At 54.8% G+C, this 27,636-nt stretch overlaps 5 protein-coding genes across 5 annotated transcripts; 3 read left to right on the forward strand and 2 right to left on the reverse strand.

Annotated features, from left to right (window-relative positions):
• Positions 1-2,258: 2,258 nt before the first annotated feature.
• On the forward strand, positions 2,259-6,303 carry MONBRDRAFT_14645 (uncharacterized protein; the record flags this gene model as incomplete). Its single annotated transcript, XM_001742938.1, has 10 exons — positions 2,259-3,029; positions 3,075-3,971; positions 4,105-4,226; positions 4,379-4,766; positions 4,901-5,029; positions 5,140-5,291; positions 5,395-5,532; positions 5,618-5,879; positions 6,063-6,110; positions 6,226-6,303. 10 exons carry the CDS (start codon positions 2,259-2,261, stop codon positions 6,301-6,303), a joined length of 2,985 nt encoding a protein of 994 aa, XP_001742990.1.
• A 1,375-nt stretch (positions 6,304-7,678) lies between these two features.
• On the reverse strand, positions 7,679-9,691 carry MONBRDRAFT_22781 (uncharacterized protein; the record flags this gene model as incomplete). The annotated part of the gene is made up of 11 exons (XM_001743263.1): positions 7,679-7,797; positions 7,906-7,970; positions 8,046-8,110; positions 8,218-8,289; positions 8,366-8,455; positions 8,511-8,609; positions 8,689-8,725; positions 8,829-8,903; positions 9,019-9,129; positions 9,240-9,547; positions 9,623-9,691. The coding sequence occupies 11 exons, from the start codon at positions 9,689-9,691 to the stop codon at positions 7,679-7,681; spliced, it is 1,110 nt and encodes a 369-aa protein (XP_001743315.1).
• Positions 9,692-9,989: 298 nt separating this feature from the next.
• On the forward strand, positions 9,990-19,270 carry MONBRDRAFT_22782 (uncharacterized protein; the record flags this gene model as incomplete). The annotated part of the gene is made up of 36 exons (XM_001742939.1): positions 9,990-10,181; positions 10,317-10,435; positions 10,646-10,785; positions 10,914-11,884; positions 11,971-12,031; positions 12,249-12,339; positions 12,426-12,555; positions 12,657-12,779; positions 12,893-12,970; positions 13,066-13,206; positions 13,313-13,354; positions 13,455-13,538; positions 13,623-13,692; positions 13,779-13,898; positions 14,003-14,100; positions 14,376-14,464; positions 14,543-14,635; positions 14,700-14,738; positions 14,858-14,912; positions 15,007-15,111; positions 15,190-15,287; positions 15,432-15,503; positions 15,917-15,963; positions 16,320-16,443; positions 16,572-16,655; positions 16,843-16,885; positions 16,962-17,198; positions 17,299-17,439; positions 17,589-17,687; positions 17,884-17,937; positions 18,011-18,097; positions 18,227-18,319; positions 18,419-18,625; positions 18,766-18,816; positions 18,934-19,069; positions 19,177-19,270. Coding segments are annotated over 36 exons (4,508 nt in total), but the record flags the coding sequence as incomplete, so codon positions are not given.
• Positions 19,271-19,583: 313 nt separating this feature from the next.
• MONBRDRAFT_14686 (uncharacterized protein) lies at positions 19,584-21,799 on the forward strand (the record flags this gene model as incomplete). Its single annotated transcript, XM_001742940.1, has 9 exons — positions 19,584-19,668; positions 19,780-19,832; positions 19,940-20,049; positions 20,131-20,263; positions 20,469-20,584; positions 20,677-20,764; positions 20,824-21,063; positions 21,208-21,277; positions 21,519-21,799. 9 exons carry the CDS (start codon positions 19,584-19,586, stop codon positions 21,797-21,799), a joined length of 1,176 nt encoding a protein of 391 aa, XP_001742992.1.
• Positions 21,800-24,559: 2,760 nt separating this feature from the next.
• MONBRDRAFT_5657 (uncharacterized protein) lies at positions 24,560-27,303 on the reverse strand (the record flags this gene model as incomplete). Its single annotated transcript, XM_001743264.1, has 7 exons — positions 24,560-24,673; positions 24,753-25,271; positions 25,524-25,716; positions 25,797-25,888; positions 25,985-26,074; positions 26,276-26,417; positions 27,092-27,303. The coding sequence occupies 7 exons, from the start codon at positions 27,301-27,303 to the stop codon at positions 24,560-24,562; spliced, it is 1,362 nt and encodes a 453-aa protein (XP_001743316.1).
• Between the last annotated feature and the right edge of the window lie 333 nt (positions 27,304-27,636).

Consider the following 27,636-nt stretch of genomic DNA (forward strand, 5'->3'; position numbering starts at 1 on the left):
AGCTGGAGGCCTTGGCCACACTTTTTGGCAAGTCGCTCGAGCAGGTGGCCCTGGAGTCAAGCCCTGCTATTCTTGCTCGCCTTTTCCTGAGAAAGTCTGGATCGGACCTGCAAGCAGCCCTGGTTTACATGGCTGAGTTGGCCAACCGCGGGATTGAGGTCTTGGTCTCTACACGCTCTCGCCACCACCTGACAGCACTTGTTTCGCAACTGGAAACCCCGCACGCCACCCTCATGAGCCGCTTTCGAGAGGCCCTCAAGTTGATGGCCTGCTATGCTGCGCGCAACGACCCTCGATTCGAGTCACCAGAGAAGGTGACAGCCGAAAGCTTGCAGGAGTTTCTGCGCAATCACATGACCGAGTGTCTCTTTCATCTGCGCCAATTGAGCTTGAAGTCGGGCATGAGCAACAAGCGCCGAGCTCTTGGTGGCCTCCAAGGTTTACTGGATGTGGCAGGGTCCAACAACTTGGCCGCCGTCCGTGTGCAAATCCTGGCTTTAATTAGCCATAGCTTGCAGACGGAGGCACTTGTGACTTCGGCCTTGCAGTGCGCACGCGCCTTTGCCCAGGCCGTAGCACCAACTGTGCTTCAGGTCGTCCTGCCCGACCTGAGCGTATTGCTGATGCCTTATATGCAAAGCCATGTGCGTGTCGTGGCACCGCTCTTCACGTACATGCTCTGCGATCACCGGGAGCAAATGAAGGACACCTTGAAGGACGTGCTCTTTTTGCCGCGTCTGGACCTACCAGAGTACGCCCCCGTCAATAAGGTTTTGAATCTCGCTTCCAAGGCGTATGTGTCCGACACGTGGTCGGCGCGCGTTGTCGATGTGCTGCGTGGCCTCAAACACGAAACGGTGGCTGTGCGCAAGCACGCAGCGCGGCAGATGCTGACGTTTCTCCTTCAGGAGCAGGATGTGATGCTGCAGGATCAAATCGCCCTCACTGAGACGCCTGCCGTGCTGCGTGACATTGTCGGCTGCCTTCTTCGCAATCTGCGCGAGTCTGACGCAGAGCTGCGCGATCTGTGTGCCCGATGTCTGGGCTGCATTGGTGCCATCGATCCTGGTCGCCTGGGTCAAGTTGACTTGGCCGTGGCCAAGGTCCAGGCGCACGCAACGGGCTTCAACCTGCTCACGGCCCGCGTGGGCAAGATTCTGCTGGAGGGTTTCCTCGTGCGCATGCTGCTTGCAGCCGAAACACACGGCACTCAGGACCGATCAGCCGCAACCATCCAGGAGTGCCTCTCTTGCTATGGCTGTACCTCAGCGCTTCCCCTGCACACATCAACTTTGGTGGATAACAGCCATCATGGCCTACCAGAGCAACTCTGGCACAGCTTGAGCCCCTCCGTTCGAGAGGTCATTCATCCTTACCTCAGCTCGCGCTTTCGCATCACGGATGTTGAGCTTGAGGCACGCCTTCCTCTTTTCCCAGAGTACAAGTCAGATGCCAGTGCCTGGTGCCAGTGCCTCATGTTCTACCTCAACGCTCAGCTAAGCAGTAGCGGTCACAGCTCGGTCGAACAGCGCTTGCTCAAGACGTGTTATTTTTGTATGCGCGAGAGCCTCGATTTGACTTTCTTTATTCTCCCTCACGCTGTCCTGGCCTTTTTACGAGCTTGCCGGCCGCTCGGCCGTCTCCTGATGGACGAGTTTGTTCTCGTTCTCAACGAAGCAGCCGAGCACAGCGCGGGTGAGCCGAGTCCCTCGGTACAGATTGCGGTGGATGTGGTGCTTTCGACCCTCGAGTTTGTTCGGCACTGGATTTCCGAGAGTGAGAAAAACCTGTACGTCATCTTTCTTTTTTGCCTGCTGCACTTCGGTCAGGCGTCAATTTGTACTGGGCTTGGCTTTTGATTATGTTTGACCCTCTTTTTTTGTTGTTGTTTTTGTTACATTGTGTTTGACTTGCTTGCTTATTTTTGGGGAAGGCGGCGCTCACTTTTCGTATTCATGCTTGGCAGCAAGTCTTCGCGGTCTTCCCTGCCTAGCCCAGACAACCTGGGCTCATCTGATTCCGAGATCAAGCGAATTCGGGAGCTTCTCGACGGCGTGAGCAACGACCTGGCGGCTCGCGCTGCATTTGCATGTCGCGACTACATCCGCGCTCTCCAGCGGCTCGAGCAACACGTGGCTGATGCCACCGCACCGCCCAAGCCCGGTGAATTCTTGAAGCCTGGCATGCAGCTGGGCCCCAGTGAGGCAGACTTGGATCGTCTGCAACAGATTTACGCGCATTTGTCTGACGTGGATAGCATGGCAGGCGTGGCCGCAACGCGAGCGCATACCAATATTCAAGCACGCATCTTGGATCACCGTGCCTCGGGCCAATGGACCGAGGCGCTGTCTTGCTATGAACAGGCACTGCAAGAGGCACCCAGCTTGGGCCTATATTGTGGCATGCTTGAGTGCCAGCTAAATCTGGGTCATTACCAGACCGTGTGTGCAAACTCTTTCGGCCTCGAGACGCGTTTTCCGGCCTGGGCTGACAACGTGCGCGCCTATCGCGTGGAGGCCGCCTGGAAGCTTGGGGACTGGGACCAACTGCACCAGACACTCGAAGACCATGCTGACCGCATGCTGGCACCGCATCACCCTTCAAAAAGGATTGCATCCTTGAACAATGGAACCCAAGGGACCTCGCCCGTTACTCAAGGCCTGGCTCAAGTGGATGGGGAGCTCAATCTGCGTTTGGGTCAGCTGCTGGACGCCGTGCGACAACAAAAGATGGAATCGTTGAGTGAGAGCATTCAAACTGCCCGTGATGGGGTCGTTGCGCCATTGATTACCCTGGCCCGTACGCAAGGGTCTTACCAACGCATGTATCCCTATCTCCTTCAATTGCACGGCCTCCATGAGGTGGAGGGCGCCGTTCACCAGCTTCTGGGCCCAGAGCGGCTGGGGCCACGCCCAGCCCAGCGCTTGGAGGAGTTGAACACACGTTGGCAACGTCGTTTGGTGCTGGCGGATAACACGTTCAAGTCAAAAGACTTTTTGCTCTCGCTGCGTCGCTCGGTGTTGCAAATGGTCCGAGACCAGGAGGCGGAGGCCACGCGTGTGAGCGCTAGCCAGCTTTACACCTCAGTGCGAGGCCTGGTCGACACGGCTGTGGCGAGCACTTGGGAGCTGACAGCGCGCCATGCGCGCAAGGCCGGCCTGCTTGACACAGCGTACACGGCACTGCTGCACGTGGACAGTGATTGCGCCCCTGGGGCATTGCTTGAGCACGCGCGCCTACTGTGGGACACTGGGCGCAATCATGAAGCCATCCATCAACTTTCGCGTGAGATTGGTCAGCCTAATCTGTCGAGTGACAAGGAGCAGCACGATGCAGCCTCGTTGCTTGTGGGCGAGTGGATGCTCTCCACGACCAGCCATTCGATTGATGTGGTGCGCAGCTATCTACAAAAGCTAGTCAAAAACTGCTCGAGCCTAGAGAAGAGCCACTACCTGTACGCCTCGTACTTGGATTCGCTGCTCAGTCGACGAAGCTTGCCTGAGCATGAACTCTTACCTACCATCATTGAGCAGTATGCCATGGCCGTTGAACGAGGCTTCAAGTATACGTATCACGCCCTGCCGCGCCTCTTGACACTGTGGCTCGAATACGGGTCGCGCCTACCCGCACTTGAGTCACAGCGCCTGAGTCAGACCATCGAGGACGGCCGCCGACTATCGGCACATGCATTGCGCAAGGGGGATGAGCACATTCTTAAGAAGATCAGTGGTTTGGTGGGCTACGCCTCGCAGCGCATTAGCGCACAGCAGCTCTTCACTTGCTTGGAACAGCTGAGTACACACTTGACACATGTCAACCTGCACGTATTTGAGCAAGTGTGCAGCATTATCATTCGTGTGGTGCGAGCCTTTCCCCACCAGTCATTGTGGCTGCTACTCTCCAACTGGCACTCGCAGTTTCAGTTTCGCATCACCCGCTTCAACGGACTCGTTGATCGTCTCAAGATTGAGGTATGCCTGTGTGTCGAAGAGGAGGAGGGAGGAAAGCGAGAGCCATTGGGTGCACAACAAGTCAAGAGTTGATCAACTCGACACGCTGTTTTGGGCTTTATCACTCACTCACTCCCTTGTACGCACGTAATAGTTGGCGGACTCTGACCAAAGCCTGCTCAGCATTTACTTGAAGATTAGCAAGGCGTTGATTGGCCTCTGCAATCAAAAAGTGACGGCCACGCAACGCCAAATCAAGCTTTCCAAAGTGGCCCCGTAAGTGCTGCCCTTGCTTCTACGGCAACTCTGTGTGTGTGTGTGTGGGGGGGGGGAGGAGGGGGGGTGGTGGTGTTCGCCCATTGAACGGCAGAAACGTTGCAGTTTGGCTTTTGTTACTTTGCCATCTCATCTTGTCTTGAGTGGCATAGGGACTTGGCAGGGCGCAGGGCGTGGAATACAGTTCTTGTGCCCACCAGCAAGGCCACCACCATCATGCTACCGGCCTCGACGGACCCCAATAACAAGACAGCGCCCTTTCCAGACGAATTGCCATACATCGAGAGCTTTGAATCGACGGTGGTCATTTATCCCAGCAAGCAGCAGCCCAAGCGTATTTTCATCCGCGGCACCGATGGCCACAAGCACCAGTTTCTTTGCAAGCAAGACGAGGATATTCGCAAAGACAGCCGATTCCTAAATCTTTGCACCGTCGTGAACAAGTTTTTGCGCGCGGACCCTGATTCTCTGCAGCGTGATCTCTTCATCCAGACTTACGGCGTTTGGCCGTTGAGCGAGGTGACGGGCATGATTGAGTGGGTGCGTTTCTTGCGCTTGCTACTTGTGTGGAGGCGAAGCAGAATATAAGTTTCCATTTTTTTCTTTTTCTTTTTTCTTAAGGATGCGCTTCACGCTTCTCTCACTCTCACTCACTCTCTTCTTTCTTTACTTAGGTTCCCAAATGTACCACAATCCGTGACGTGTTATCCACGTTGTATCGAGCCAAGAATTTGGCCATGCCCGGTCGTGAGCTTCGGCGTCTAGCCAAGCCTGAGACGCATGCCGATAAGGGCTACAACGAGGTTGGCTTTTGTATTGCGCATGGGTTTTAACCTTGCCACGTACAGCACATCGATGCATCTGTTTTCATGCGGTTTCCTGTTAACGGCCCGCGCCAACGAATGTGGCATAGGTGGACATTTTTGAGAAGGTTCTGAAAGCACGGCATCCACCAGTTTTGCGAGAATGGTTTATCAATCAGTTTCCTGACCCCACCAGCTGGTACAGTGCTCGAACGCGCTTTGCTCGCTCATCTGCCGTCATGTCCATGCTCGGGTACGTTGCGTGTGACGTTTTGCCATGTTGAACGGATGGATGAGAACCGATGCTTTCGTCAGAGCCGCGAGTGCTCCGAGCAAGTGACATGGTGCCTGTGCTCAATTTATAGACACGCATTGGGTCTGGGCGACCGGCACTACGAGAACATCATGCTTGACACCACAGATGGAAAGGTGATGCATGTAGACTTTGACGTCATTTTTGAGAAGGGAAAGACGCTTCGTGTCAAGGAGCGCGTGCCCTTCCGGTGAGTCGAGGCTCTGGAATCCACTCACATGTCCGAGTTTGTTGTATGAAGATGAGGCAAACTCAGTGGCATGGGTGCGATATAGGCTGACACACAACATGACGGACGCCATGGGCGCAACCGGGCATGAAGGAACCTTTCGCAAGTGTTGCGAGATCAGCATGCGTGTGCTGCGGGAGCAGCACGTATCCATCATCAATGTTTTGGAGATGATGCTTTATGCTCCCCTTTTGGAATGGGACCGGCACGACAACCATGGAGGGAAGACCAAGCACCAATTCTGGAATGAACTGCACAGCACGGAAGGCCAGCGCGTGATAGAAACAGTGCGGCTAAAGTTGCAGGGTGTCAGCGAGAAGGCTATTGAGGCTTATGTGGCGGAATGGAAGGCCACGCTGAGCCAGCGGCAGGAACACGTGCGAGCTGTGTTAGCACAGCAAAAAAGCAGTGGTGGCGCGCAGCAAGCCAAGCGAAGCAAAACAAGCAAACCGGAGTTTGACGCTACCCAGCTCGAGTCGGAGATGCACGAGCAGATGGGTGATTCAACCCGACTCATCCCAATGTCCATCGAGGGCCAGGTATGCCAGCGGTTGGCAGCTTTGGCACGCGGCCCTGTCTGTTGTGTGTGCGGCCGAAGCCATTGTCCTTGACCGAGTGTTTCTGCCCCATCTTTTGCTTGCTGCTGCCGGTTAGGTGGATGAGCTGATTCAAGAGGCCACGGACCCCAAACGTTTGGCATTAATGTACATTGGCTGGGCTCCCTACATGTAGTGCAGACGTATTCTTGGCTGAGCCAATTCGAGCGCCGACAAACGAGTACTTTGTCCACGCGCAACCGGAATCTTGAACAGAGAGGCAGAGAGGTAGAAAATCGAATGATAAGTATCAGACTGATCGAGGTCCCAGCTGTAGAAATGAGCAGACTGTTTTGTGGTAGATTGACTATGCTAAGCACAACCGCGCCGCGGGTCGCAGCATGGTACAGACACAGTCGGGATTGCATTAGGCTCACGCTGCCGCGGGCAGCGCAAGAGCCGAAAAGGAGAACAGAATCAAACGCGAAGAGGCGGGGCAAGTGCGAGGGAAAACACGGGGTTGCCACTTAGAGCAAAAAACACACACTGTGTTGCGGTTCAGCTGGCCATTTGAGAGAGTAAAATGTGCAATGCACATCCAACTTGGGAGTCAGAGGCCAAGCCGAGTCTTGAGCCTGGAAGGATGTGTCGGTGTCAAGATGTGCAATGGGCGCCTACTTGGACTTGGACTCTTTGAACAGGACATGTCGTTGCACTGTGTTATACAAGACACCCAAGCGCAATACAAGAAAATCAGATGAGTTTCAAGGTTCAAGCAATAGCACGGGCCTTTCTGGTCTTGTGGTGAGCAGCGAGTTGGCCCCTTGGGCTGAGGTGGAGGAGATCTGATGCGTCTGTGAAGAATGAAATAAAAAAATGCATCTCAAGCACAGCTTACCAACAGGATCATACTTGCGCATGATCATCTTTTCGGCCAGGCGTGGGCGCTTATATGTGTAATAAAAGCCGGTGCCAGCCATGCTCACCAGGCGCACAAAAATAGTCCTGAATATTGCCGGGAGGTTGTGAGCGAATCCATGATGCATTGAAACAAATTTGAGCCCAGGCATAGTCCCTCGTATGCGCAAACAAACTATCCCACTCCTCGCATGCGCAAAAAAACTATCCCACTCTTTCCCCTTCCTGCACAAGACCTCCGAGCTCTGTCAGGCCCCGCTGCCGTTGCGAGCCCGCCACCAAGGCAGCCGACTTCAACATGTGCTTACCGTGCTTTGGACTTGGCCATGGTGGGTGGTCTAAATGAAAATGAGACATTTATCACACTTTTGCATTTGACTGTGTGTGTGTGTGGAAAAGTACAAAAACCAAAAAAAAAAAAAAAAAAAAAAAAAAAGGGAGCTTCTTGAATAGAGAGGGTAGGGAGGCACATAGCCAGGAACAGAGCCACAATCGCCAGCACAGCGGCGAACAACAAGCAGGGCGCGGCATTGTAATCAGTCAACATGGACATTGGGTTCAAGGCCTTCCTCAAAGCGCAAAAATAACTGCGAAGCGAACAGACGAGCAGAGCATTGACTAGGCATGAAAGTTATTCCTTCACATCAGATGTTTCAGGCTTCTGGGAAGAAGTGCATCCAGGCAAAGAGACCCAATGTGGCTAGGATGATGGAGATGACCACGATGACGATGATAAAGAAGCTAACTTTGCGCTCCATCTCAGTTTTTTTGACTGAAAGTGAGAGCCGGGAACCACCACGGCGATGCAGTGAGACAGCGTCACAGTACGGCTGCAAGGAGCCGACTCAGAACCCTCATGTGAAGCGGCAGCATGACATACCTTCATCTTTCTCTGCTTCAACGCCCTTGCCGTCATCAAATCCCTTCATCATTCGCTTATACAAGCTGGGCCAACCAAGTGGGGCATTGCCATGAGCCGTGACCAGACAAAAACGCGGTGTCCGGCTCAGGAAAACTTACTCGGTCTTCTCCCGGTCATCCTTACGCTGCTTTGACCTGAGCTTGGCCTCAAGCACACGGAACCGCTAGGACACGCGACGAGTGAATGGTAGCCAGCGATTGGAAGCCTCTGGAGGCATCATGGACGCTTTTGGAGGGAGAAAAAACACTACAGAGGCGGGATGGGCCTTACTTCCTCATCGACCTTGAGACCAGTTTGCACGACTTCCTCGGCATCCTCCAGGCGGTTCAGCTCAAGTGTACACTATGAAGGGGGAGGGGGGTGGGTGAAAGGCGGCTCGCACGCATTGCTGTGGTGACAGTCCACGACCTCGGCTCACCGTGAACTTGCGCGTGAGAGCCTTGACGTTACGGCCGTCCAATTCCAATGCTTGATCACATTTTGCCATGGCCTTGCGATACTCGTTCAGCTGTTGGGTGTGGAGGGGCAGGGTCGTGAGGAAGGCGGGGTACTTGAGACCAAACCAGCACGCAGGGTTCTTTGGGCACCTTCATGTAACAAATGGCAAGGTTGTTGAAGCAGAGCAAGCATTCGTGACGCAGCGCAGGCTCAGCGGGCAATTCCTGTGGGGCGCAGTGCCAAGTGTCAAAGTGAGAAGGGTCGCGACAAAACGCCACGCCTCTGGCTTTTTGTCAGGCGTACTGGATTTTCTGCGGAGATGTTCAATGCCACCATCGCCCTGCCATGGTAGCGTCAAAGCGGAGCAGCAGGCGGCTGAGGGAATGCTTCGGGTGACGCACAGAGCAGTCAGAGATGAGCCAGCTGGGGGCGGACGAACAGACCGATTGTAACAGGACACGGCCGCAACAAAATCTCCAGCCGAATAGGCTTCGTTGCCTTTAGCGCGACGCTGTGATCTGATTGCAGTACAACCAGGGGTGGTCCTGTCAGAAAGCTGTGGCTTCGAACCTCAGACCAGAGAATGATCCAGAAGAGCACGATGGAGCACGATGGAGCCCTTGTAGCACCTACGCGATGGCAACGCGGTCTTCGGGGCTCATATCCTCGTATTCGACGCCCGAAGCCAAGTCTTTGAGCTCAACCTCATAGACAATTTCCGAGTCCTCAGTCGCACCTTCCAGTCTGTGTTGGAGCAAAAGGCAAGGGACACCAGCACATACGGCCGGTGAGAGCACGCTTCTGATTGCAAGCCGATTCGACGAAGGCTGGCAGGCTTATGGCCGCCGACATACGGGTCAAAACGTCGACAGGACTTGATCAATGCCTTTTCGCCCAGGCTCATCATCGGAATGGCAATATCCAGGGCTGGAGACAAAGTGGAGCGTTTCACGATCAGGGCAAGCGAGAGCTTCATGCAGCTGAAAGAGAAATGCGGGGTGGTGGTTGGGAGAAGCACTGTACCGGTGGGGGCATCGCCTTCGCCGGTGCGGAAGCGGAGTTCCTTGTCGCGGAAGACATCCTTGCCATCGCAGGTCAAGGAGTAGATAATGGTGGCGTTGGCGCCTCGGTCAGCGCGGGCACCATGCCCCGCGTGCAAAGTCTACGACCAACCCCATTGAGGATGCTGCAACCCAAGCAGGCTGCCACGAGGGTAAGATGGAGCAGATCCACAAACCTTTTTCAAGACAGCACCCGAGCCCATCAGGTCAACCCATTCATCCTCGTTGGGATCACTGGACGCCATCTTTGCCTGCGGTCGCTGCCCAAAGTCCGCAACCTGCGTGCGTGCGTGTGAATGTGTATATGTGTGTGTGTGTGTGCAGCTGCTCGTCGTGTAATGCAAGAGTGAAATTACCACAGGAAGGCACGAGAAAGAGGCCCCCCCCCCAAAAAAAAAAAAAAAAAAAAAAAAATTAATTTGCAAGAATGTCAGCATTTTCTCGTGATTTGTAACGGCTAGTAAACGGCCCTGGACGGCGGTGAGAGGTCGAGGACGAGCTGTTGCGGCGACGTGATTTTTGTCGTGCCCGTCATACGGCGCCATGGGGAAGCAGATCAAGCTATCTTCTTTCTTCAAGGCCAAGGCTCTGGCCAAATCTGGAAGCAGTGCTAATGACGGCGCCCCGCCCACCAAGACCAAAAAGGTCAATACCGACAGCCTCAATGCCCTGGCGCACTCGACGAGCAAGTCCGAGTCGAGCCCAACCCGCAAGAAGGATGCGCCATCTGCTCTGGTGCGTCAAGTTTCCAACCACACTCAGTCTCGGTTGTCATCCCTCACCTCTTCTCAGCAGCGACCGCTTGATTCGCTCAGCAGGCAAAGCCCAATCTCTCACTTGCCCCGCCCACGCCATCTCATTCCGCCGCAGGTCACACCGCCTTCTGCCAAGCCGCAAGTCGAGCAGACACCGCCCCAACGCCGCGTAGCCGCAGTTCCAAGCACTGGATCCCCCAAAACACCAAAAAGTGAGGTGCTGGCTCAGCCACGGTCTCGTGGTCGCCACGCACGTAGCCCACGGGCCACAGGAACGAGCGACCCCAAGACGCCGTCAATCTTGATCGGTGATGACAGCGCCGAAGAGGCGGAAGACGACCTTTTGGACGCATCCGTTGAGCAGGAACACGACCCAGACTGGAAAGATTTGACTCCAACTCGCACTCCCACTTTGAACAGTCGTCGACGTGGCCACGTTGGTAGTACTCCTAAACGCTCCAAACGCCAAAGTGAGGGCACAGCGTCCCCCGCCTCGCAACCAACAGCAAGCCCCGCACCACAAGTGGACGACTTGGATAACCTACGGCGTGAGTCCTTGACCCCCGCCACTGCCTCAACCGATGGTAAGCGTCCAAAGCACCACCTCTGTGGCCCCACTCGTGCCCATGATCAGCTGCTGACCCGCAGCCCGTCCTGATGTCCACCCGACCTCGATTTTCCTCTGCACCACCCACCCGCGTGAAAATCGTAGATGCCAGCTCTCTGCAGGCACAGCTACCGGAGCTGTTGGCGCTACCCGCTGCGCGGCGGCAGCAGCGCGTGCGACAAGTACTCATGGCTCAGGCCCGGTCAGCCAAACTCACGCCGCTGGAGAAGCAATTTGTGGACATCAAATGCCAACATCCAGATGCCTTGTTGCTGCTCGAGGTGGGGTACAAGTACCAGCTCTTTGGCGAAGATGCTGCCATTGCCGCCAAAATTCTCTCGATTTACTGCGCGTACGGTCACAACAACTTTAACAGCGCCAGCATCCCCGTGCCTCGCCTCTTTGTCCACATGCGCCGCCTTGTTGCGGCAGGCTACAAAGTGGGCGTGGCCAAGCAGACCGAGACGGCTGCTCTCAAAAAGGCTGGTGACAACAAATCCAAGCTCTTCACTCGTGAAATCCATGCCCTCTACACCCAGGCCACCTTGGTTGGCGAGGACTGCGGTGATGACTTTGATGAAGACGGCATCAACGACCAAAACAACCTTGTCTGCCTCCTAGAGGCAGATCACAACAAGGCAGCCTCTGGCCTTCAGAACACAGCAGACAATGCCCCCGCAGCCGACGAAACCGCAGAGCAGACCTTGGCTCTTTTCTGCGTGTCTTGTAGCACCGGCCGTCTAGTCCATGATCAGTTCTCGGATGACCTGGCCCGCTCCCAGCTCAACACCCGCCTGACCCACCTGGAGCCTGTTGAGATTTTGGTTCCCGCAAATCTCAGTGCACGAACAAAAAAGGTCATTGCCGCCTATTGCGAGCTACAACGAGTGCGCGTCCGAGTCGAAACCATGCCAGTTGATCGCTACGGGGCGGTTGGGGCCTCAGATCGTGTTCGTGCCTTCTATGCGCGTGGCACTACGCCGGCTGGCCCGGCTTCAGATGCTTCTTTGACTGCCCTCCTCGATCTCCCACCTCTCTCCGTGCGCTGTGCTGCGGCCCTATTTGGACATTTGGAGGTAGGCCCAGTCTTGCCGTGTGCTGCCCATAGCCTCAAGCTTACGCGTTCCCGCTGCCACCACTTCGGGTGAACTCGTTTTGGTAGGAATTTCGCCTGGATAACTCAATTCACATGGCAGCTTCACTTGACAAGTTTGTGGCCGAACGTACGTGCATGGCTCAGGGTAAAACATGCCCCGCTTATCGAGTCCCGCGATGCCACGTGAAATCTGAACTGACGCGGGTGGGATTCACGTACCGACACGATGCTGCAACGGGCACAAACCAACCGCTCCACAAGCGCAGGCGATTCCTTGCAACTGAACGCCACGTCATTGCAAAACCTGGAAGTGTTGACCAACACAACGGACCACAATCGGACAGGCTCGCTGCTGTGGGCCCTTGATCAAACAAAGTCGCCCTTTGGGCGCCGCTGCCTTCGCAAATGGCTATGCCATCCTCTCATCAAGCCCAGGTAACTGCTGTCCATCATGTGTCAAGTCACACGGGGCTTTGGTGATGGCCGACCAACCTGACGGTGTGCCTTGTTGGCCCCCGTAGCGAAATTCGAGCTCGCCACGATGCCATTGCATACCTCTTGACCGAACCCATGGAGCTGCAAGGCTTGCTGCAAACGCTGGCCGCGAGTCCTGACCTGGAACGCATTGCCACCAGTATCCTGCATGAGCGAGTACGTGTCGCCGCCGCAATGTTGCCCGCTGCGTGTGCAAGGCTGCGGCGAATCTTCCTGGTTGCGCTTTGCTATATGACATATTTTTCCGTGGATGGTAGGCCAAGCCATCGGATGTTGTCAAAGCTCTGCAAACCATCGACGCCGTGGCGACGGCTACCGAAGTTTTGATGGCGCCGGCTGTGGCCAGCACGCTTCCCGCCCTCGTGCATCAGGCCATCGAGGTATGGTTGCGCTGTCAGTCTTTCATGCCCATGCCATTGAGGGGGGTGGTGGTGGGAGTTTCATGCTCATCACCAACCCAACTGTGCGTTCAACGAATGTTCAACATGGCCAGGCCATGCACCGGCATTTTGGCGTTGTTCGGACCTTTTTGTTCAAGTTGAATGTGGCCAGCGCAGTCAAGAATGACAAGGTTAGTAATGAAGCCATCAACAAGGCTCCAATAGCATCGCTCCTAGCCCTGTGGCTTATCTAGCGCCTCATGACGCTTGCTTGACGTGTGGGCAGGCCACCATGTTTGCCGAGGATACCTATTTTCCAGACCAAGAACAGTTGCATGAGACGGTGCGCAAGATTCACCACGACATCGATGGACACCTGCTTGATTTGCGCAAACTACTCAAGCAGCCGGATTTGGAGTATCGTTCCGTAAGTGCTGTGGCGTCGAGCTGGCGCGAAACAGCAAAGTCGATCTGGTTACCCCTGCTGACTGGGCGCATGCGTGGCTGTTCTGTGTTCCTCCGGGCACATGTAGGTGTCGGGAGAAGAGTATTTGATTGAGGTCAAAAACAAGGAGGTATGGCCGTTGCCCGTTCTCGGGACTGGCCGGAAAATATCACCGGTTCCGCCTGGTCCTTCCTTAATCGCGTGCGTTGCGTCCTGGCCTGACGGAGCAGGTTGGACGCATACCCCATGACTGGCTCAAGATCAGCGCGACCAAGACCATGTCTCGCTATCGCTCCCCTTTTATCCAACACAACGTACGTATCGAGATAGTCCCTGCCGTCGTTTGCATTTGTTTGCATTCAGCAGCGCACTGTCAACCTCACTCGATATCAATGCAGCTGGAGCTGCGTGCACAAACCCAAGAACGCCTCACATTGGGAGCCAATGAGGCCTGGATGCGCTTCATGCGTGAGTAGCCAGTTTGCCTCCTGGGAGCGCTGCATGCCCGCTGCTCATGACAAGGGTTATGATATTGTGTGCAACGGCAATCATAGGTGATCTCAATCAGCACTTTGATGTCATCATGGCGGGCATCGGGCATCTGGCCATGCTGGATTGTTTGCAGTCTCTGACAAACGTTGCGCAGCGTGATGGCTACTGCAGGCCAGAGATTGGTGAGGGCGGTGCCATGCCTCAAGCATATTGAACAGGCGAAGCAGCAATGTTTCAACAATTGTCACGGCTCGCTGACTCGACCTCGGCTTTGCCCTGATCGCAGTGGATGAGGGATCAGTTCTTGAGATTGAGGCCGGGCGACACCCCGTATCGGAACTGTTGTCGGCGCGCCAGTATGTGTCGAATGGATGTCATCTCAAAGTAAGTCGTGACTCATTCTAGGGCTTGGCGCGGGCGAGGCTGCTGGCTTGCAGGAGGTGCTCACACTTTGTCATACTTCGTTGTGGGGGTGCCAGTCGGGAGATGCCATGCTCATCACCGGCCCCAACATGGGCGGCAAAAGCTCGTACATCCGCCAGGCAAGTGCACCCTGCAGTCAGAAAAAAACCCCTCGTTCTTCTTGAGAGAGGCCTCAAAAGAGCCATGCACAAACCAGCTCCTCGTGTGGCTTATATACATCGATGCATCAACTCTAGGTGGCCATGATTGCCATCATGGCGCAGTTGGGCTCATATGTGCCGGCTACCAAGGCTCGGCTCAGCCCCTTGGATGCAATTTTTACCAGGTCAGTGCCGGCGTGATGTGTTTCGCATCGCCAGGATGTCTCGCATCTGACAAGACGGTCTGACTGGGCCCCATGCAGGATGGGAGCAGGTGATGCCATCTTCCAGGCCCAATCAACGTTTCAGTTGGAGCTCAAAGAGGCCAGCGATGCCCTGGCCACCGCCTCACCGCGGTAAGGTCTTCGTGCTATCCAGCGACCTGTCATGTCCCTCCTCATATTTTGCTGCTGACTGCAGGTCTTTGGTGATTTTTGATGAGCTGGGTCGAGGCACGAGGTTGGTCATGTCGACCAAGGCGTAACACAAGTGGCGCGTTGGTATGCCACCCGCCCCTGCTGAGTTGTCTGAGCCAACGATACCTCACTTGCTTTTTACTGGAATCGGTTCACTGACAGCACCCACGATGGCTTGGCAATTGCTTATGCCACCCTCAAGCATTTGGTCACTCGAGTCAGTGTCATCATCCTCCCTGACTTTTGACAGGTGCCAGGTGCCTGCGTAAGGCTCGCATGCTCATTTCAAACATGCTTCGTGTACGTTTTAGGTGCGATGCTTGTCGCTGTTTGTGACGCACTACACGGCACTGGCGGAGCTGGCGACCGCGTTTCCAGAGCACGTGCGATGCTATCACATGGCTTTTCTGCAGGAGGTGAGCGGGCTGGGGTGTTGGCAGAGAAGTATTTGTGGACGGATGGCGTCTCACATTGAGGCTGGGGTGTGCGAACAGGACGAGGATGGACCCAATGACCACATCTCTTTTCTTTATCAATTGCGGCAAGGTCTGGCAGCGCGCAGCTACGGCCTCAACGTGGCTCGGCTGGCACAGTAAGTTCACCCGGATCCAAGCGATTTATTTTCTTCTTCTTCAAATTATCGATTGGCTGCTGCTTGCGATGACGACAAGAACAATCGTGCAGTGCTGATCAATCGGTGGCTGTGGAAACCGGTGAATTGCTCTTTTCCTTCCAGGTTGCCGTCAACGCTGCTGCAACGAGCTGGAGTCAAATCTGAGGAGTTGGAGCAGGAGGTGGCGCAAAAAAGGTCCGTAACTCAAGACCCATGGTCTGTGGCCCGAGATGGGGGCGGGGGGTGAGGTTGATCGAGGGCTCGTGGGATGCCACTGTGCCTCGGACTGCGCTTTTGGTGATTGACTTGGATGCATGTGGATCTTTTGAATATCAAACACAGGGCGGTACAGCCGCATGACGAGGCACTGCTGCGCGGCTCATGGGCAGCGTCAACTGCATCTGCGTTGCAGGAGGCCTGGATCAGTGCTCAGCCATGAGGGCAGAGCGGGTGTCGATGGTGGCTCGCGTATAATTGATTGATCAAGTCCTAGGGGGTTTCGATCAAGTCCGTGGGGAGTTGAAGCTACGCGAGTTCGACCGTCAACCAACCTGCAACTTGGCCCAAGCTCTGACTTTTCACCTCATGGGGCAATGGCCCGGGACCAGGCTTGGGGGAATTAAAATCCATTCACTTCTGAGGGATCATAATCACCGTAAGCGTCATAGGCGTCGTAGGGGTTGTTATCCAAGCCGTCGTGTGTCCCGACAACCGGGTGGTTGTCCTGGAACGTCTGGTAGATGAGCCACAGCGTGGCCATGGCAAAGAGTAGGGCCAAAACATCGACCAGCAACAAAAGATGCAAGCGCATGATCCTAATTTCGTATGGACAACTACCAAGAATACTGCCCGAGCCAGATCGCCACGCTTGTGTGCGGAGCTGACGCGCGCTGGCACTCAACGAGTCGAGGCGCTCAATTCAAAAAAAAAAAAAAAAAAAATTCCTCAAAATTTGGCAAATGCGACACTGTGCTATTTATCACACTTTTAAATTCTCATGTCTGACATCAGCCGCTCTGAGCAGCATGTACGGCATAAACGCGGCGATAATGAGAGATAATGCAGAAATAATCACGTTGATCGTGTTAATAACTGTAGAAACATTTGAAGAAGACTACGAAAGAGCGTTTGCCACGTGCACATGTTGTTGAGTGTGTGCAGCTCGGGTAGCATTGCACAATCCCCTCCACTGACGTCTCGAGCCACTTGCATGAAAGTCAGAGAATGATGTGCTTCATGCTGATATACATGGACTTGATGCAGATCTGTTAACACATACAAGCTTGAAACAAGACGACATATTGAGCGAAGATGTAGCGCTAAAGTTGTTGAAATGATTTTGTTTGGGTTCGTCTGCATTTCCGTTTTCTGGCTCAACACCAGACGACCGACTGGCTGACTGGCTGACTGGCTGACTAGCTGATTGGCTGATTGACTGATTGAGAGCTGATCCTTTGTGCGCCCCGTCAGATCAGGTCTCAAGCACCGAGACGTACACGTCGCGGTGCTTTCAGTGCCCTGGTTCATCTCATAGCAAGCGCGTCGAAATGTCAACCACGGCCATGGATACCGCTGGCGTACGTCCCTGTCGAGACTGACTGGGCGCTTCTGTCTCTTTTTTTTCACCTGGTTGTCGTCCTTGCCTCGTCACAGGATGTCAAAGTGACAGACAAGATGTCTTGGTGGCTGCAAAACCTAGAGCCCACGGCCAAGATGCAGCTGCCTACTGACTACCCTCGCTCGGCATCAGGCGCCTACCAGTACGCTGAGGCGGAGGAGATTCTTGACTTGCCCGAGAACGTGTGCCGTGCTCTTCTCCAGTACAGTATGCAGGAGCAGGTTCAGCCCTTCTCCATCATCTTTGCAACCGTGGCCATTCTCATGCACAAGGTCTGTCCGGATATCCCCATGGCATGTGCGCTAATGCGCGTGCACACCGCAAGTTCTAATGAGTTTTTTTTTTTCCCTCTCTCTTCTCTACGTACTACAGTACACCCGTGAAGAATGCCTCCCCATTGGCACGTCAAGCTCCACTTTCAACCCTTTGGTTCTGCGCGTTGATCTTATTGGAGAGATGCAGCTGCGCGAGGTTGTTCACAAAGTTCTTGAAGCCGAACAAACTGCCGTACAGGTACGCCTGCTCCTCGTCTAGCGCCGCCCCTGAACCCCGCACAAAGCAGGGAGCCATCTACAACTAGCTTTCCTTACGCCTTGAGCTTCCCTTCTGCACCTGCCACCGATTGGTATGCATACACTCACTTGATCAATGTGCTGGTGTAGCACGAAGTGCCTTTCAGCGACCTTCTCCAAAGCATCACTGCGGCTCGAGCTGGTGCGGGCAGCATCAACCCCAACACTGACGGTGAAAGCCCCTTTCCCGTGCGAATCCTCAACGCCGTCGACTCCAATGCTGAAACGCTCGGGGCCACCACATGTGATTGGACCGTCTTCGTCGAACAGGCACGCCCCCGAATCCCTCCCTCTTGCGATCTTGAGCTGGCTTGACAGAAGCTGACACACGCACGCACGCACACACGCACGCACGCACGCATTGTCCTGGCCTTTGCGGCTTTAGGTTGCCGACGCCAAGCGCCTTCTACCCCTGCGTCTGCGTCTTGTCTACAACTCGGTGTGTATGTGCTTGGACGAATCTGCGCCACTTTTTTCTTCAAGGCGTGCTCTCATCACCTCCCCGTCTCTAGGTCTTGTTCGCTCGCCCACGCATCCAAGCCACTTTGAGCCAGATTGAATCAGTGGCCCTGCGCATCGTCAAGGCTCCGGAGACCACCGTGAGTGACTCGATTGCCACTGCATTGGCATACTTGGCCGGCAGTCATGCTTCATTGTCGGGTCTGCATGACCCACTCAGTCGCTCATCAAAGCCTTTTCCTCATTTCCTGCATGCAACTGTGCCGTAGTTGCAAGCCTGCAGCCTAGCGACTCATCGCGACACCAACGTGCTGCCAGACCCCAACAAGCGTCTTGACGACACATGGGAAGGCCCGGCATTTGTACGTACAACCACCCCCGCCCACGTACCTTGGTCATCCCAAACGGACGTACCAATTCCTTTTCCGACTGTTCGTCTCTCACATGACATGGTTCGGCAGTCTTTCCTCTCCAAGCATGCAACCCGGACTCCTGAGCGCCCGTTGTTGGTACACGGCGATGTCGTCTACACCTACAAGCAGGTGGATGAACTCTCAAACCGTCTGGCCCATTACCTGGTCAACAATGGCATCCAGAAGGAGGAGCGCGTGGCATTGTATGCGCACCGTAGCTCAGCCCTCGTGGTGGGCATCATGGGTATCCTCAAGGTCCGAGCCTGCGGCGCCGAGTATTTGCTTCTCACCGCTGAGGCTGAGTTGTTTTGGCTGGGAGTGCAAGGTTGTCTTGCAACGACCGTACCGCTTCTTCACTTCTTCATGTCTTCTTGACGTTGCTTCCGTGTATAAAGTCGGGCGCCACCTTTACCGTGATCGATCCAGCGTATCCCATTGAGCGTCAGGTAAGCGTGCCAACAACGAATGGATGGCTTCTGCTGCTTGTTTGATGGCAGGCTATTGGCCTTGATTGTTTTTCCTCTTTTAACAGGCTGTGTTTCTCTCACTCTCTTTGCCTGTAGACGGTCTATTTGGAGGTCGCGCAGCCGCGTGGCATTGTGTCGCTAGCTGCTGCCGGGCCCATTGGAGAGGAGGTGCAGGCCTACATCGATAAGGAACTCAATCTGCGCTGCCAGCTCAACGGTCTCGCCATGGAAGGTACAGCGCCGTGTCCCATGGCCTTGGCCCTGACAGCCGCATTTTGGATTTCAACGACCGGGTGTGGGGCTTGACGTTGGCCTCGCCTGGTGACTCCCATGCTGTAGGTGATTTGGGGCCGCTGGAAGGCGAGTCCACCGCACCAGTTGGGGTAGAAGTGGGCCCGGACAACATTGGCACCCTTTCCTTTACCTCAGGCAGGTCAGAGACCTCCGCCTGGAAAACCTGCTTTCACACATCTGCTCAGTTTTCCACAACCATGTCACGTTTGACGTGCCCTGCTGATGCGCGTCATGGTTTGCCCATGGGCTGGTTGTTGCTTTTGCGTTAGCACGGGCAAGCCCAAGGCCGTCCGTGGTCGTCACATTTCGCTGACCCACTTTTACCCTTGGATGTCACAAGAGTTTGGACTCAATCCCGAAGATCGGTATGTTGCCGTCCTCTCCTGATCGTGTCTACATTATGCGCGAGTTTTCTCATGTGCATTGTGCCCACTGTTTGGGCTAGCTTTTCCATGCTTTCGGGCATTGCGCACGATCCGATCCAGCGCGACGTCTTCACGCCCATCTTCTTTGGAGCAGCCATCCATATCCCTGATGGTATGATGAGCATGATTCTGCACTCACATTCGTATCAGGAAAGCGATTTGTCCAGGCCATGATGCAATGGATTGCAAAGCTCATGCCAGTCCGATTGTTCACGTGCTACAGCTGATGACATCATGACACCTGGTGCTCTGGCCAAATGGGTCGCCGAACATGCGGTGCGCCTGCGGCCCAACTGCTCGTGCCAATCATCTTCAGTCTGTCTAGTCCCGTCCGTTCGAGTCGCCGTCACTTAGTGTCGCGTGTGTGTTTGGCCTGTCTACAGGTTTCCGTGACCCATCTGACCCCTGCCATGGGTCAGCTTCTGACCGCCAACGCCGTCACGGAGATGCCATCTTTGCGGGTGGCCCTCTTTGTTGGTGATGTTCTCACCAAGTACGGCTTACTCGGTCGCCCTGATTCCCACCTACACACATGCCCGCTTTTCGACTCACAAGTTGCACTCGTGTTTGCTAGGCGTGACGTGAAGCGTCTCCAACGGCTGGCGCCCAACCTCATCGCAGTCAACATGTATGGCACCACTGAGACGCAGCGTGCTGTCTCCTACCTGGTGTGTGCAAGTGTTTTCCGCTCGCTCCTTGTTTGGCAAGTGTTGATGTGTGCACGGTGCTCACTGTTGGGCGGACCTTGCCATTTCTTCACGCTGAGTAGAAAGTGCCCAACGACTCCTCTATTGAGCTCTTCAAGGAGGTAAGTGAAACAAACTTGTACCCAACCGCATGTTGGAGGTCATCGGCGCACGGAGAATTTCTGATCTCACACGGCCTGTAACGAAATGCACCATACATGCATAGATTCTCCCTGCCGGTCGCGGTATGAAGGATGTGCAATTGCTCGTCTTGAATCAAGAAATGCAGATGGCTGGTGTCGGTGAATTGGCCGAGCTTTTCGTTCGCTCGCCCCATCTCAGGTAAGCCCACATCATTCAGACCTGTGCAGTGGCGTGGTCGGGCACATGGCGAGCAAAAGGCTTCCTTTTCTCACAGCCGTCACTGCTTCCAGTGCCGGCTACATGGGGCTACCTGAGGCCACGGCCGAAAAGTTTCTCGTCAACCCGGTGAGTCCTATCGATGCTTGCCAATGCATGACCGTCACCTCGCAAGCATACTACGAAGCGCTGATGGCCTGTTCTGCATGACACTCCCTCAGTTTACCAACGAACCGGCTGACCGCTTCTACCGAACTGGTGACCTGGGTCGTTATCTGCATAACGGCGATGTGGAGTGCATCGGTCGCGCTGATGACCAGGTCAAGATTCGCGGTTTTCGCATCGAACTCGGGGAGATTGATACCTTCCTGGGCCAACACCCGGATGTGCGTGAAAACAAAACGCTTGTGCGACGTGACAAAAACGAAGAAAAGCAGATCATTTCCTACTTTGTCCCCTTGGTAAGCGCCTTCCGCCTCGCTGGTTGCCCATCGCTGTGCTCCTGAGGGGCCCAAAGGTACTTCCCACGTGGTCAAGCTTGACTCCCGCTCGCCATGCCTAATTGTTCGGGCCTCGTGCTCTGTGTACCTCTTTCTTAGGTCAAGGACCAGTACGATCTGGATGCACTGCGTCGTCATTTGCAGGGCAAATTGCCCAGTTACTCAGTGCCCTCTAGTACGTTTTGCCTCATCGATTCGCAGGCGCTCGCATAAGACGATGGTGGTTCAAGCTGGTGGTTGAGGCCGGTGCCTTGCCAATTTTGCGTGTTATCGCATGGTGTATTCTTTCCGCCCCCGATTGCCAAGTGGTTGCTTCAAGCGTGTGTTCTGCAACTCGTGTCAGAGCCTATCTCAGCCTGTTGCCCTTGCTCACACGTGCCATCATTATCGCCTTGGTTCTTCTACCTGTTTGACAGTTTTCTTCCCGATTGAAGCCATGCCTTTGACGCCAAATGGCAAGATTGACAAGGCCAAACTGCCCTTCCCTGATACGGCTGTCATGCTCTTGAACCGCACACGCAAGGAGGTCAATGAGCAGCTCACCCAGCTTCAGTCGCAACTCATGAACGTGTGGGAGGAAACCCTTGGTAAGTACTTGGGGACGGGGCAGCTCGTGGCAATGACAAAACCTATCGTATTCGAGCTCATTCTTGCAAACTGTGCGCTGCTATCTAGGCCGCCCTGTTCATCCCGATGACAACTTTTTCGAAGTTGGTGGCCATTCAATCTTGGCCACGCGACTTACGTTTCAATTGCGCAGTCAGCTCAAGCAGGTGCGTTAAAATGCTTCGAAATGCATGCCCGGAGTATTGCAAGGGGGACAAAACTAGAACCCCCTGCCAAACAAAGCAAACCGGGTTTGTTTTCTTGCAAACACGCGGTCCCCGTGGCATCTCAGGGAACGCTGTAAATTCTTGATTAGGATATGCCCATGAACCTTCTGTACCAGTACCCCACTATCCGGCAGCTGGCCGCTGCTTTGGAGGAAAACTCGACTGCCGTGGTGGAAAACACCAACAGCCGCGATCACGCAGAGGCCATTGACTTGGAGCAGGAGCTTCGTTTGGATAACACCATCACGGGCAAGAACAAGGAGGCAGCACCTGATGTACCCAAGGTCGTCTTTCTCACCGGTGCCACGGTCAGTCGGTGACAATTGCGATCTGAGGCGCTACCTATGGCCGAGCGTGATGCTAGTGCTGACCTTATGAAATCGGTTTGGGTGTGTAGGGCTTCTTGGGAGCGTTCTTGCTGCGCGAGCTTTTGACTGCCAACCCAGACTTGAGCGTGGTTAACCTCGTCCGCGGCCGCAACCCAGAGGATGGTCGCAAGCGTCTCATTCAAAACATGGAGTGCGTGTGCGCTTCCCCTGCGTGCTGGATACCAATACAATTCTGATCGCCCTTAGGTTGCCTCCCTCTCCACTCGTTGCTGACTGCCTCATGCCGTTTTCTTTCTTTTTCCCTGTTTTGGCGTAGAAACCACCTTCTGTGGGATGCCTCGTACGCATCACGCGTGCGAGTGGTCATTGGTGATCTCGGTCGTCCGCTCCTGGGCTTGAGTCGAAGTGACTTTGACAGTTTGGCAGAGGAGGTGGACATGGTGATCCACAATGGTGCTGTGGTACACTGGGTTTACCCGTATTCCCGCTTGAAACCTTTCAACGTCACGGGCACCGTGGAGGCGATGCGTCTGGCTACGGCCGGTAAACGCCTGGCTAGCTTCCATTTTGTTTCCTCAACCTCAGTGTTTGACAGCTGGCATTACATCAACCAGACGACGCCCATTCCAGAGTCTGATGACTTGAGTGGCGGCTCTGGTCTCTCCGTTGGTTACGGTATGCAATCCTGTTTGGCTGCAATCGCGGTAACAGTGCCAAGCTGACTTGATTGTGGCATGCTGTCATCTTGAATTTGTTGCGTTGTCAAACCCACAGCTCAAAGCAAGTGGGTGGCTGAGCAATTGGTCCTCAAGGCCATCTCTCGCGGCGTGCCAGCCACCATCTTCCGCCCGGGCTACGTCACGGGTGACTCACGGTACAGCTTGCTGTTGTTGCCTGGATAAATATGCCGTCTTGCATGTGGCTGGTTGGAAAGAATTGGCATCTGATGCTCACTCCTGCGCTTGTCATGCCCCTGTTTGTCTCTCGACCAGCACTGGCGTAACCAACATCGATGACTATCTGGTTCGCCTGCTCAAGGGGTGCATCCAGCTGGGACAGGCGCCCAAGATCCTCAACCGCATCAACATGTGCAGCGTTGACTTTGTGGCCTCGGCAGTCGTGACAACTGCCTTCAAGCCGGGCAGCACGGGCCGGTGCTACCACGTTTGGCAACCCGAACGGTACGCTTCGCCACTTCGACCTTCTTTTGCCTTTAAGGAAGAGCATGCCATGTCTGCTTGATGCCGTGTCCCTTTTCCCCAAACGCAAAAACAACCTGTTTTTGCTCTTTGGTTTTTGTTTCTTTCTGCCTGCTCATTTTCCTGATGCTTCTCCCAATCGTTTTAGCTTCACCTTCAAAAAATATTTTGCCGCGCTGAAGGACTATGGCTACAACGTAGAATTTGTGGTTTGTCGTCAGCTTTGCTATCCGCATCTGTGCTTTGGCCTAGTCAATCCAGGCAGTGGGCTCATTACGTGCTTCCATAGGACTACCCGTTCTGGAAGGATGCATTGATGCGCTTGACGCTGAGCAGCCGCAACAATGCGCTGTACCCCCTTTTGCACTTTGTGCTGGATGATCTTCCCAGCCGTTCCAAGACCCCTGAACTGGATTGGTGCGTCCCGTCTAGGAGTCCTGAGACACTCTGTGTGCGCGTTTGAAGATGCCCAAACACTTCCTTGCCCTTTCTTTCCCGGTTTTAATTTGTTTTTCCCCCTGCATGGAATCGCAACTGGATAGGTCCAACCTTGCTGCGGCCCTCAAGGGCTCCAAGATGGAGCGACCCTCAAGCGTACAAAATTTGATGGGCGTGTACTTGGCATACCTGGTACATGTGGGCTACTTTGAGCTGCCGCCGCGCGCTGGACAAGAGGGTGTTCTGCCATTGCCTCAGCTCAACCTTCAAAATGCTGCCATTGTCCAGCGTTCTTCCAATGCCAACGCTTCGGCATAGACGGGTTCAGAGCAGGCGTGCTGGTTCGATTCCATCTGGTTGATCTCATCGAATTGAAAGCATGGTTTTCCCATATCCGTTGATTGTGACCAAGCAAATCCTCTACACTCTCGAGAAGAGCCCAGCAATGCGAAACGAAAGGAGGCCTTGAAAAACAGAAAGCGCTTCTCGCACAGCGAGTAAGCGCTCACAGTTGTCAGAAAGTGGACAGGTCATCTCTTCAACAAACCACGACCGTCTGGACCAACTGCAGTGACCAACCCAAGCGGCGAGGAGAGATGAGTGAGCAATCTCAGAACCCGGCGGGGCTTGGCCACAAACACCTTGAGCAGGGATGAGGTCAAGGCACCTTGTTGAGACGTGCGTTGAGTTCTTGATGTCGAAGATCCGATACCTCCGAGATGGCCGTGCTCGTTTCGGCGGCTTCAATCAGCGCCTTTTCTAGAGCCTTCACCTGAGAGGTTTAGAAACGAGTCGTGAAAGGAAGCCAGACTTCAAAGACTTATACTTTTGTAGGAAAGCAAGCTGCAAACCTTGTTGCGCATGCTCTCGCGTAGCTTGTCGATGGCAGCCTCGAGGGAAGAACGGGTGTCGTCTTGAGTAGCACGTTGCTGGCGTTGTTCGGTTACTAACCGGTCTAGTTCGTCGCGTGTTTCCTGCTCAAACTTATCCATGCGTGTTTGTAGGGCCTGGCGCAGCTGGTCAAGACCAGCATCTAAAGCAGCCTTGGCTGTTTCTTGGTCCTCGCGCCTTTGGCGGCTTAATTCATCTCGCAGGGCTTGCAGAGCGCTCACTTGGCGGTCCGCCTGATCAGCTACAGCTCGGCGGAGATCTTCTACGGTCGTCGCACTCTGCAGCTCCTGATGAACGAGGCGACGCTCAAGCTCAGAGGTGGCGTCGTGAGCGCTGTGAATGGCTGGTTGCTGTTGCTGCAGGCGGGCCTCCAGCCCGGCCAGGCGAGTACTGAGTGCTGCTTGCTCGTCCTGGAGCCCGGCCAAGCGTGCAGCGGACAGGGACCCCGTATGTTCTGCCTGGGCACCACTGTGCTGCACCTGGCACAACGATTTGCATGGGACATGAGCAATCCACGGTGGGCGCGGCACCATGTGAAACCATGCGAGCGCTGAAGAAGGCCCGCGTACTTTGGAATTGACCTCTTCGAGGCGCCCTTGAACGCGGCGAAGTTGCTCGCTCATGGCCGCCTATGCGTAAGTAAGGCATCAAGGCGCCGATGTGGGTGCGTGAGAGTGCACGTCGAGCAAGTTGGAAGCTGCGCTTTTGACGAGTCAAATGTATAAATGCACCTGATGAGAACCTTGGACGGACTGGAGCCCGATGACAGCTTCACGGATTGAGGCGTTGATGTGTTCTTGTTGGGCTTCTGTCCAACCGATTCGGCCCAGACCTGCGTCCTGTCGCATGCGCAGCTGCGCCACAGCTTCGTGGGTGGCCATCATGCGCTCTTGAACGCTTTGCTCAACCCGCTCCAGCTCTCGACTGAGGTTGCGACGGGGTCAGACATGAATCGACCACGGTCTTGCACAAAGCAATCATCCAATCCAGGAGGAAGGCCAAACCTGATGTGCTTAACGATGGCGGTGATGGAGGCCACGTGATCCTTGAGTAAAGCGCGCTTTGCCTTTTCGTCCCGCCAGACATCTTGGCTTAGCTACAAATCGTGGGTCGGCCAACTCGCCGATTGGTATGAGATGACAGCATGCCATACTTGGCAGGACAGCGCAAAAAGAAGTGAACAATGGCTGACCTGAAAGCGTTCATCAATATCGGTCTGAAGCTGCAACGCCTCACGCAAGTAACGAACGGTAGAGGCTTGGGCATGGGCCAGATGATCCAGCTGTGGAGAAAAAAAAACCCATCATGATTGACGAGCGAAGCATTGTCTGAAAAGTGAGCGGTGTAAAACATCAGGTGCACGCGCGTGTGTGCGCGTCTTGGAGACGTGGGCTCATTCATCCCAAGACGCGCGCACATTCAAGACTGTTCTGGTTGGCCTGCAAGGACACTGCATTGGCAGCAGCATGAGGACATGACTTACGTTGGTGCGAGCATGAGAGGGCATGGTGGCGCGACCGGGCATCGGGTTGGCTGAATCCGAATACGATCCTTCATCTCGGCTGGCAGGCGGAGGGGTGGCAATGGGCGGCAGGGGCTCCGCATGCCGCCCGATCCGCGAAGGGCTTGAAGTCACACCAGGAACGCGAGGCGGGTGAGGGGCAGATGAATGAAACGTTTGGCAATCGGCAAGAGGAACACGAAGACCAGCTTTTGGTCGAACTGAGGCCTTTGATCGCGCACGCAGACGTACGGCTCGGGCGCATTCCATGGAAAAGCCATGTCGTCACAACGACGACTCTACAGGACATCTGCACCACCCCCCTCCCTGTCACTCAAACGCACCGCCCATGAGCTTGATCCGACATCACATCAACAACCCCTTCCAACCCGGCAGTCATCAGCTCCCGCCCTCTCGCTCTCTCTCTCTCCCGCCCTCTCTCTCTGTGTCTCTGTGATGGCGGCATACACACACACTTGTTGTTGTTGTTGCCAAGAAAATGTCAGATTCTGACATTTTGAATTGTCAGCGTGTGCAGGTTGAGTTGCTGCTGGTGAGGGGATGGGTTATTGTCGTAACCACGGTGCGAGGCAAGCGGTTTCAACGTATTGGTAAGCAGCTGTTGTTGTCTCACGTCGTGAGGTTGTTACCGCTCTAAGCGGCTTTTGGCCGTGTCCGCTTGAAACGGTTTTTTTTTTTGCGCGCCAAAATCCCAATCTGACAACGGAATGAGACCGTGTGTGTTCGTGTGTTGTGTCTCTCTCGCGCGCTCGCTGTGTGACACACACACACACGCACTCGACATGTGGCGAGGTGATGCCCTGCTGCTCGTGCCATTTGCCGGTGTCTGTGCTGCCGTGGCTGCTGTCGTTGCGGATGCCCGTTTGGTGGTGGTTGACCAATCGACGCCGCTGCTGTGCCTCCCCTCTTTCAATCTCGACGCGTGTGTGTGTGTCTTCCCAGTCGGAACCGTCTCGAAATTTGATTATTTTGGCGCTGCCACCCAGCATTCTTGCAAGGACCCAATTGTCAACACCACCACCCCAGCAAGTGTCGGAAGCCGACACTCAGCGGACATCAGACATCATGCTCATAACCTGAGCCTGTCTCTGAGTCGCACCGGCATTCATCCGACCAAGTTTTGCCGAGCACCGCTGTTGCCGTAGCACGATCATCATGGAGCACACTGCACCAGACCCCGACGCTGAACCCCTCGGCAAGAGAGCAAAGCAACAGGCAACCCCGATGTTGATCCCAAACCCGGTATCTCCTGTGGATGACGAATGGCAGCATGCCATTGCCTGCTCCTCTTGCGACCACGGTGATCGGTAAGGTGCTGATGA

This window comes from Monosiga brevicollis, genomic scaffold (genome assembly GCF_000002865.3).
Source record: "Monosiga brevicollis MX1 MONBRscaffold_3 genomic scaffold, whole genome shotgun sequence".
Lineage (NCBI taxonomy): Eukaryota > Choanoflagellata > Craspedida > Salpingoecidae > Monosiga > Monosiga brevicollis.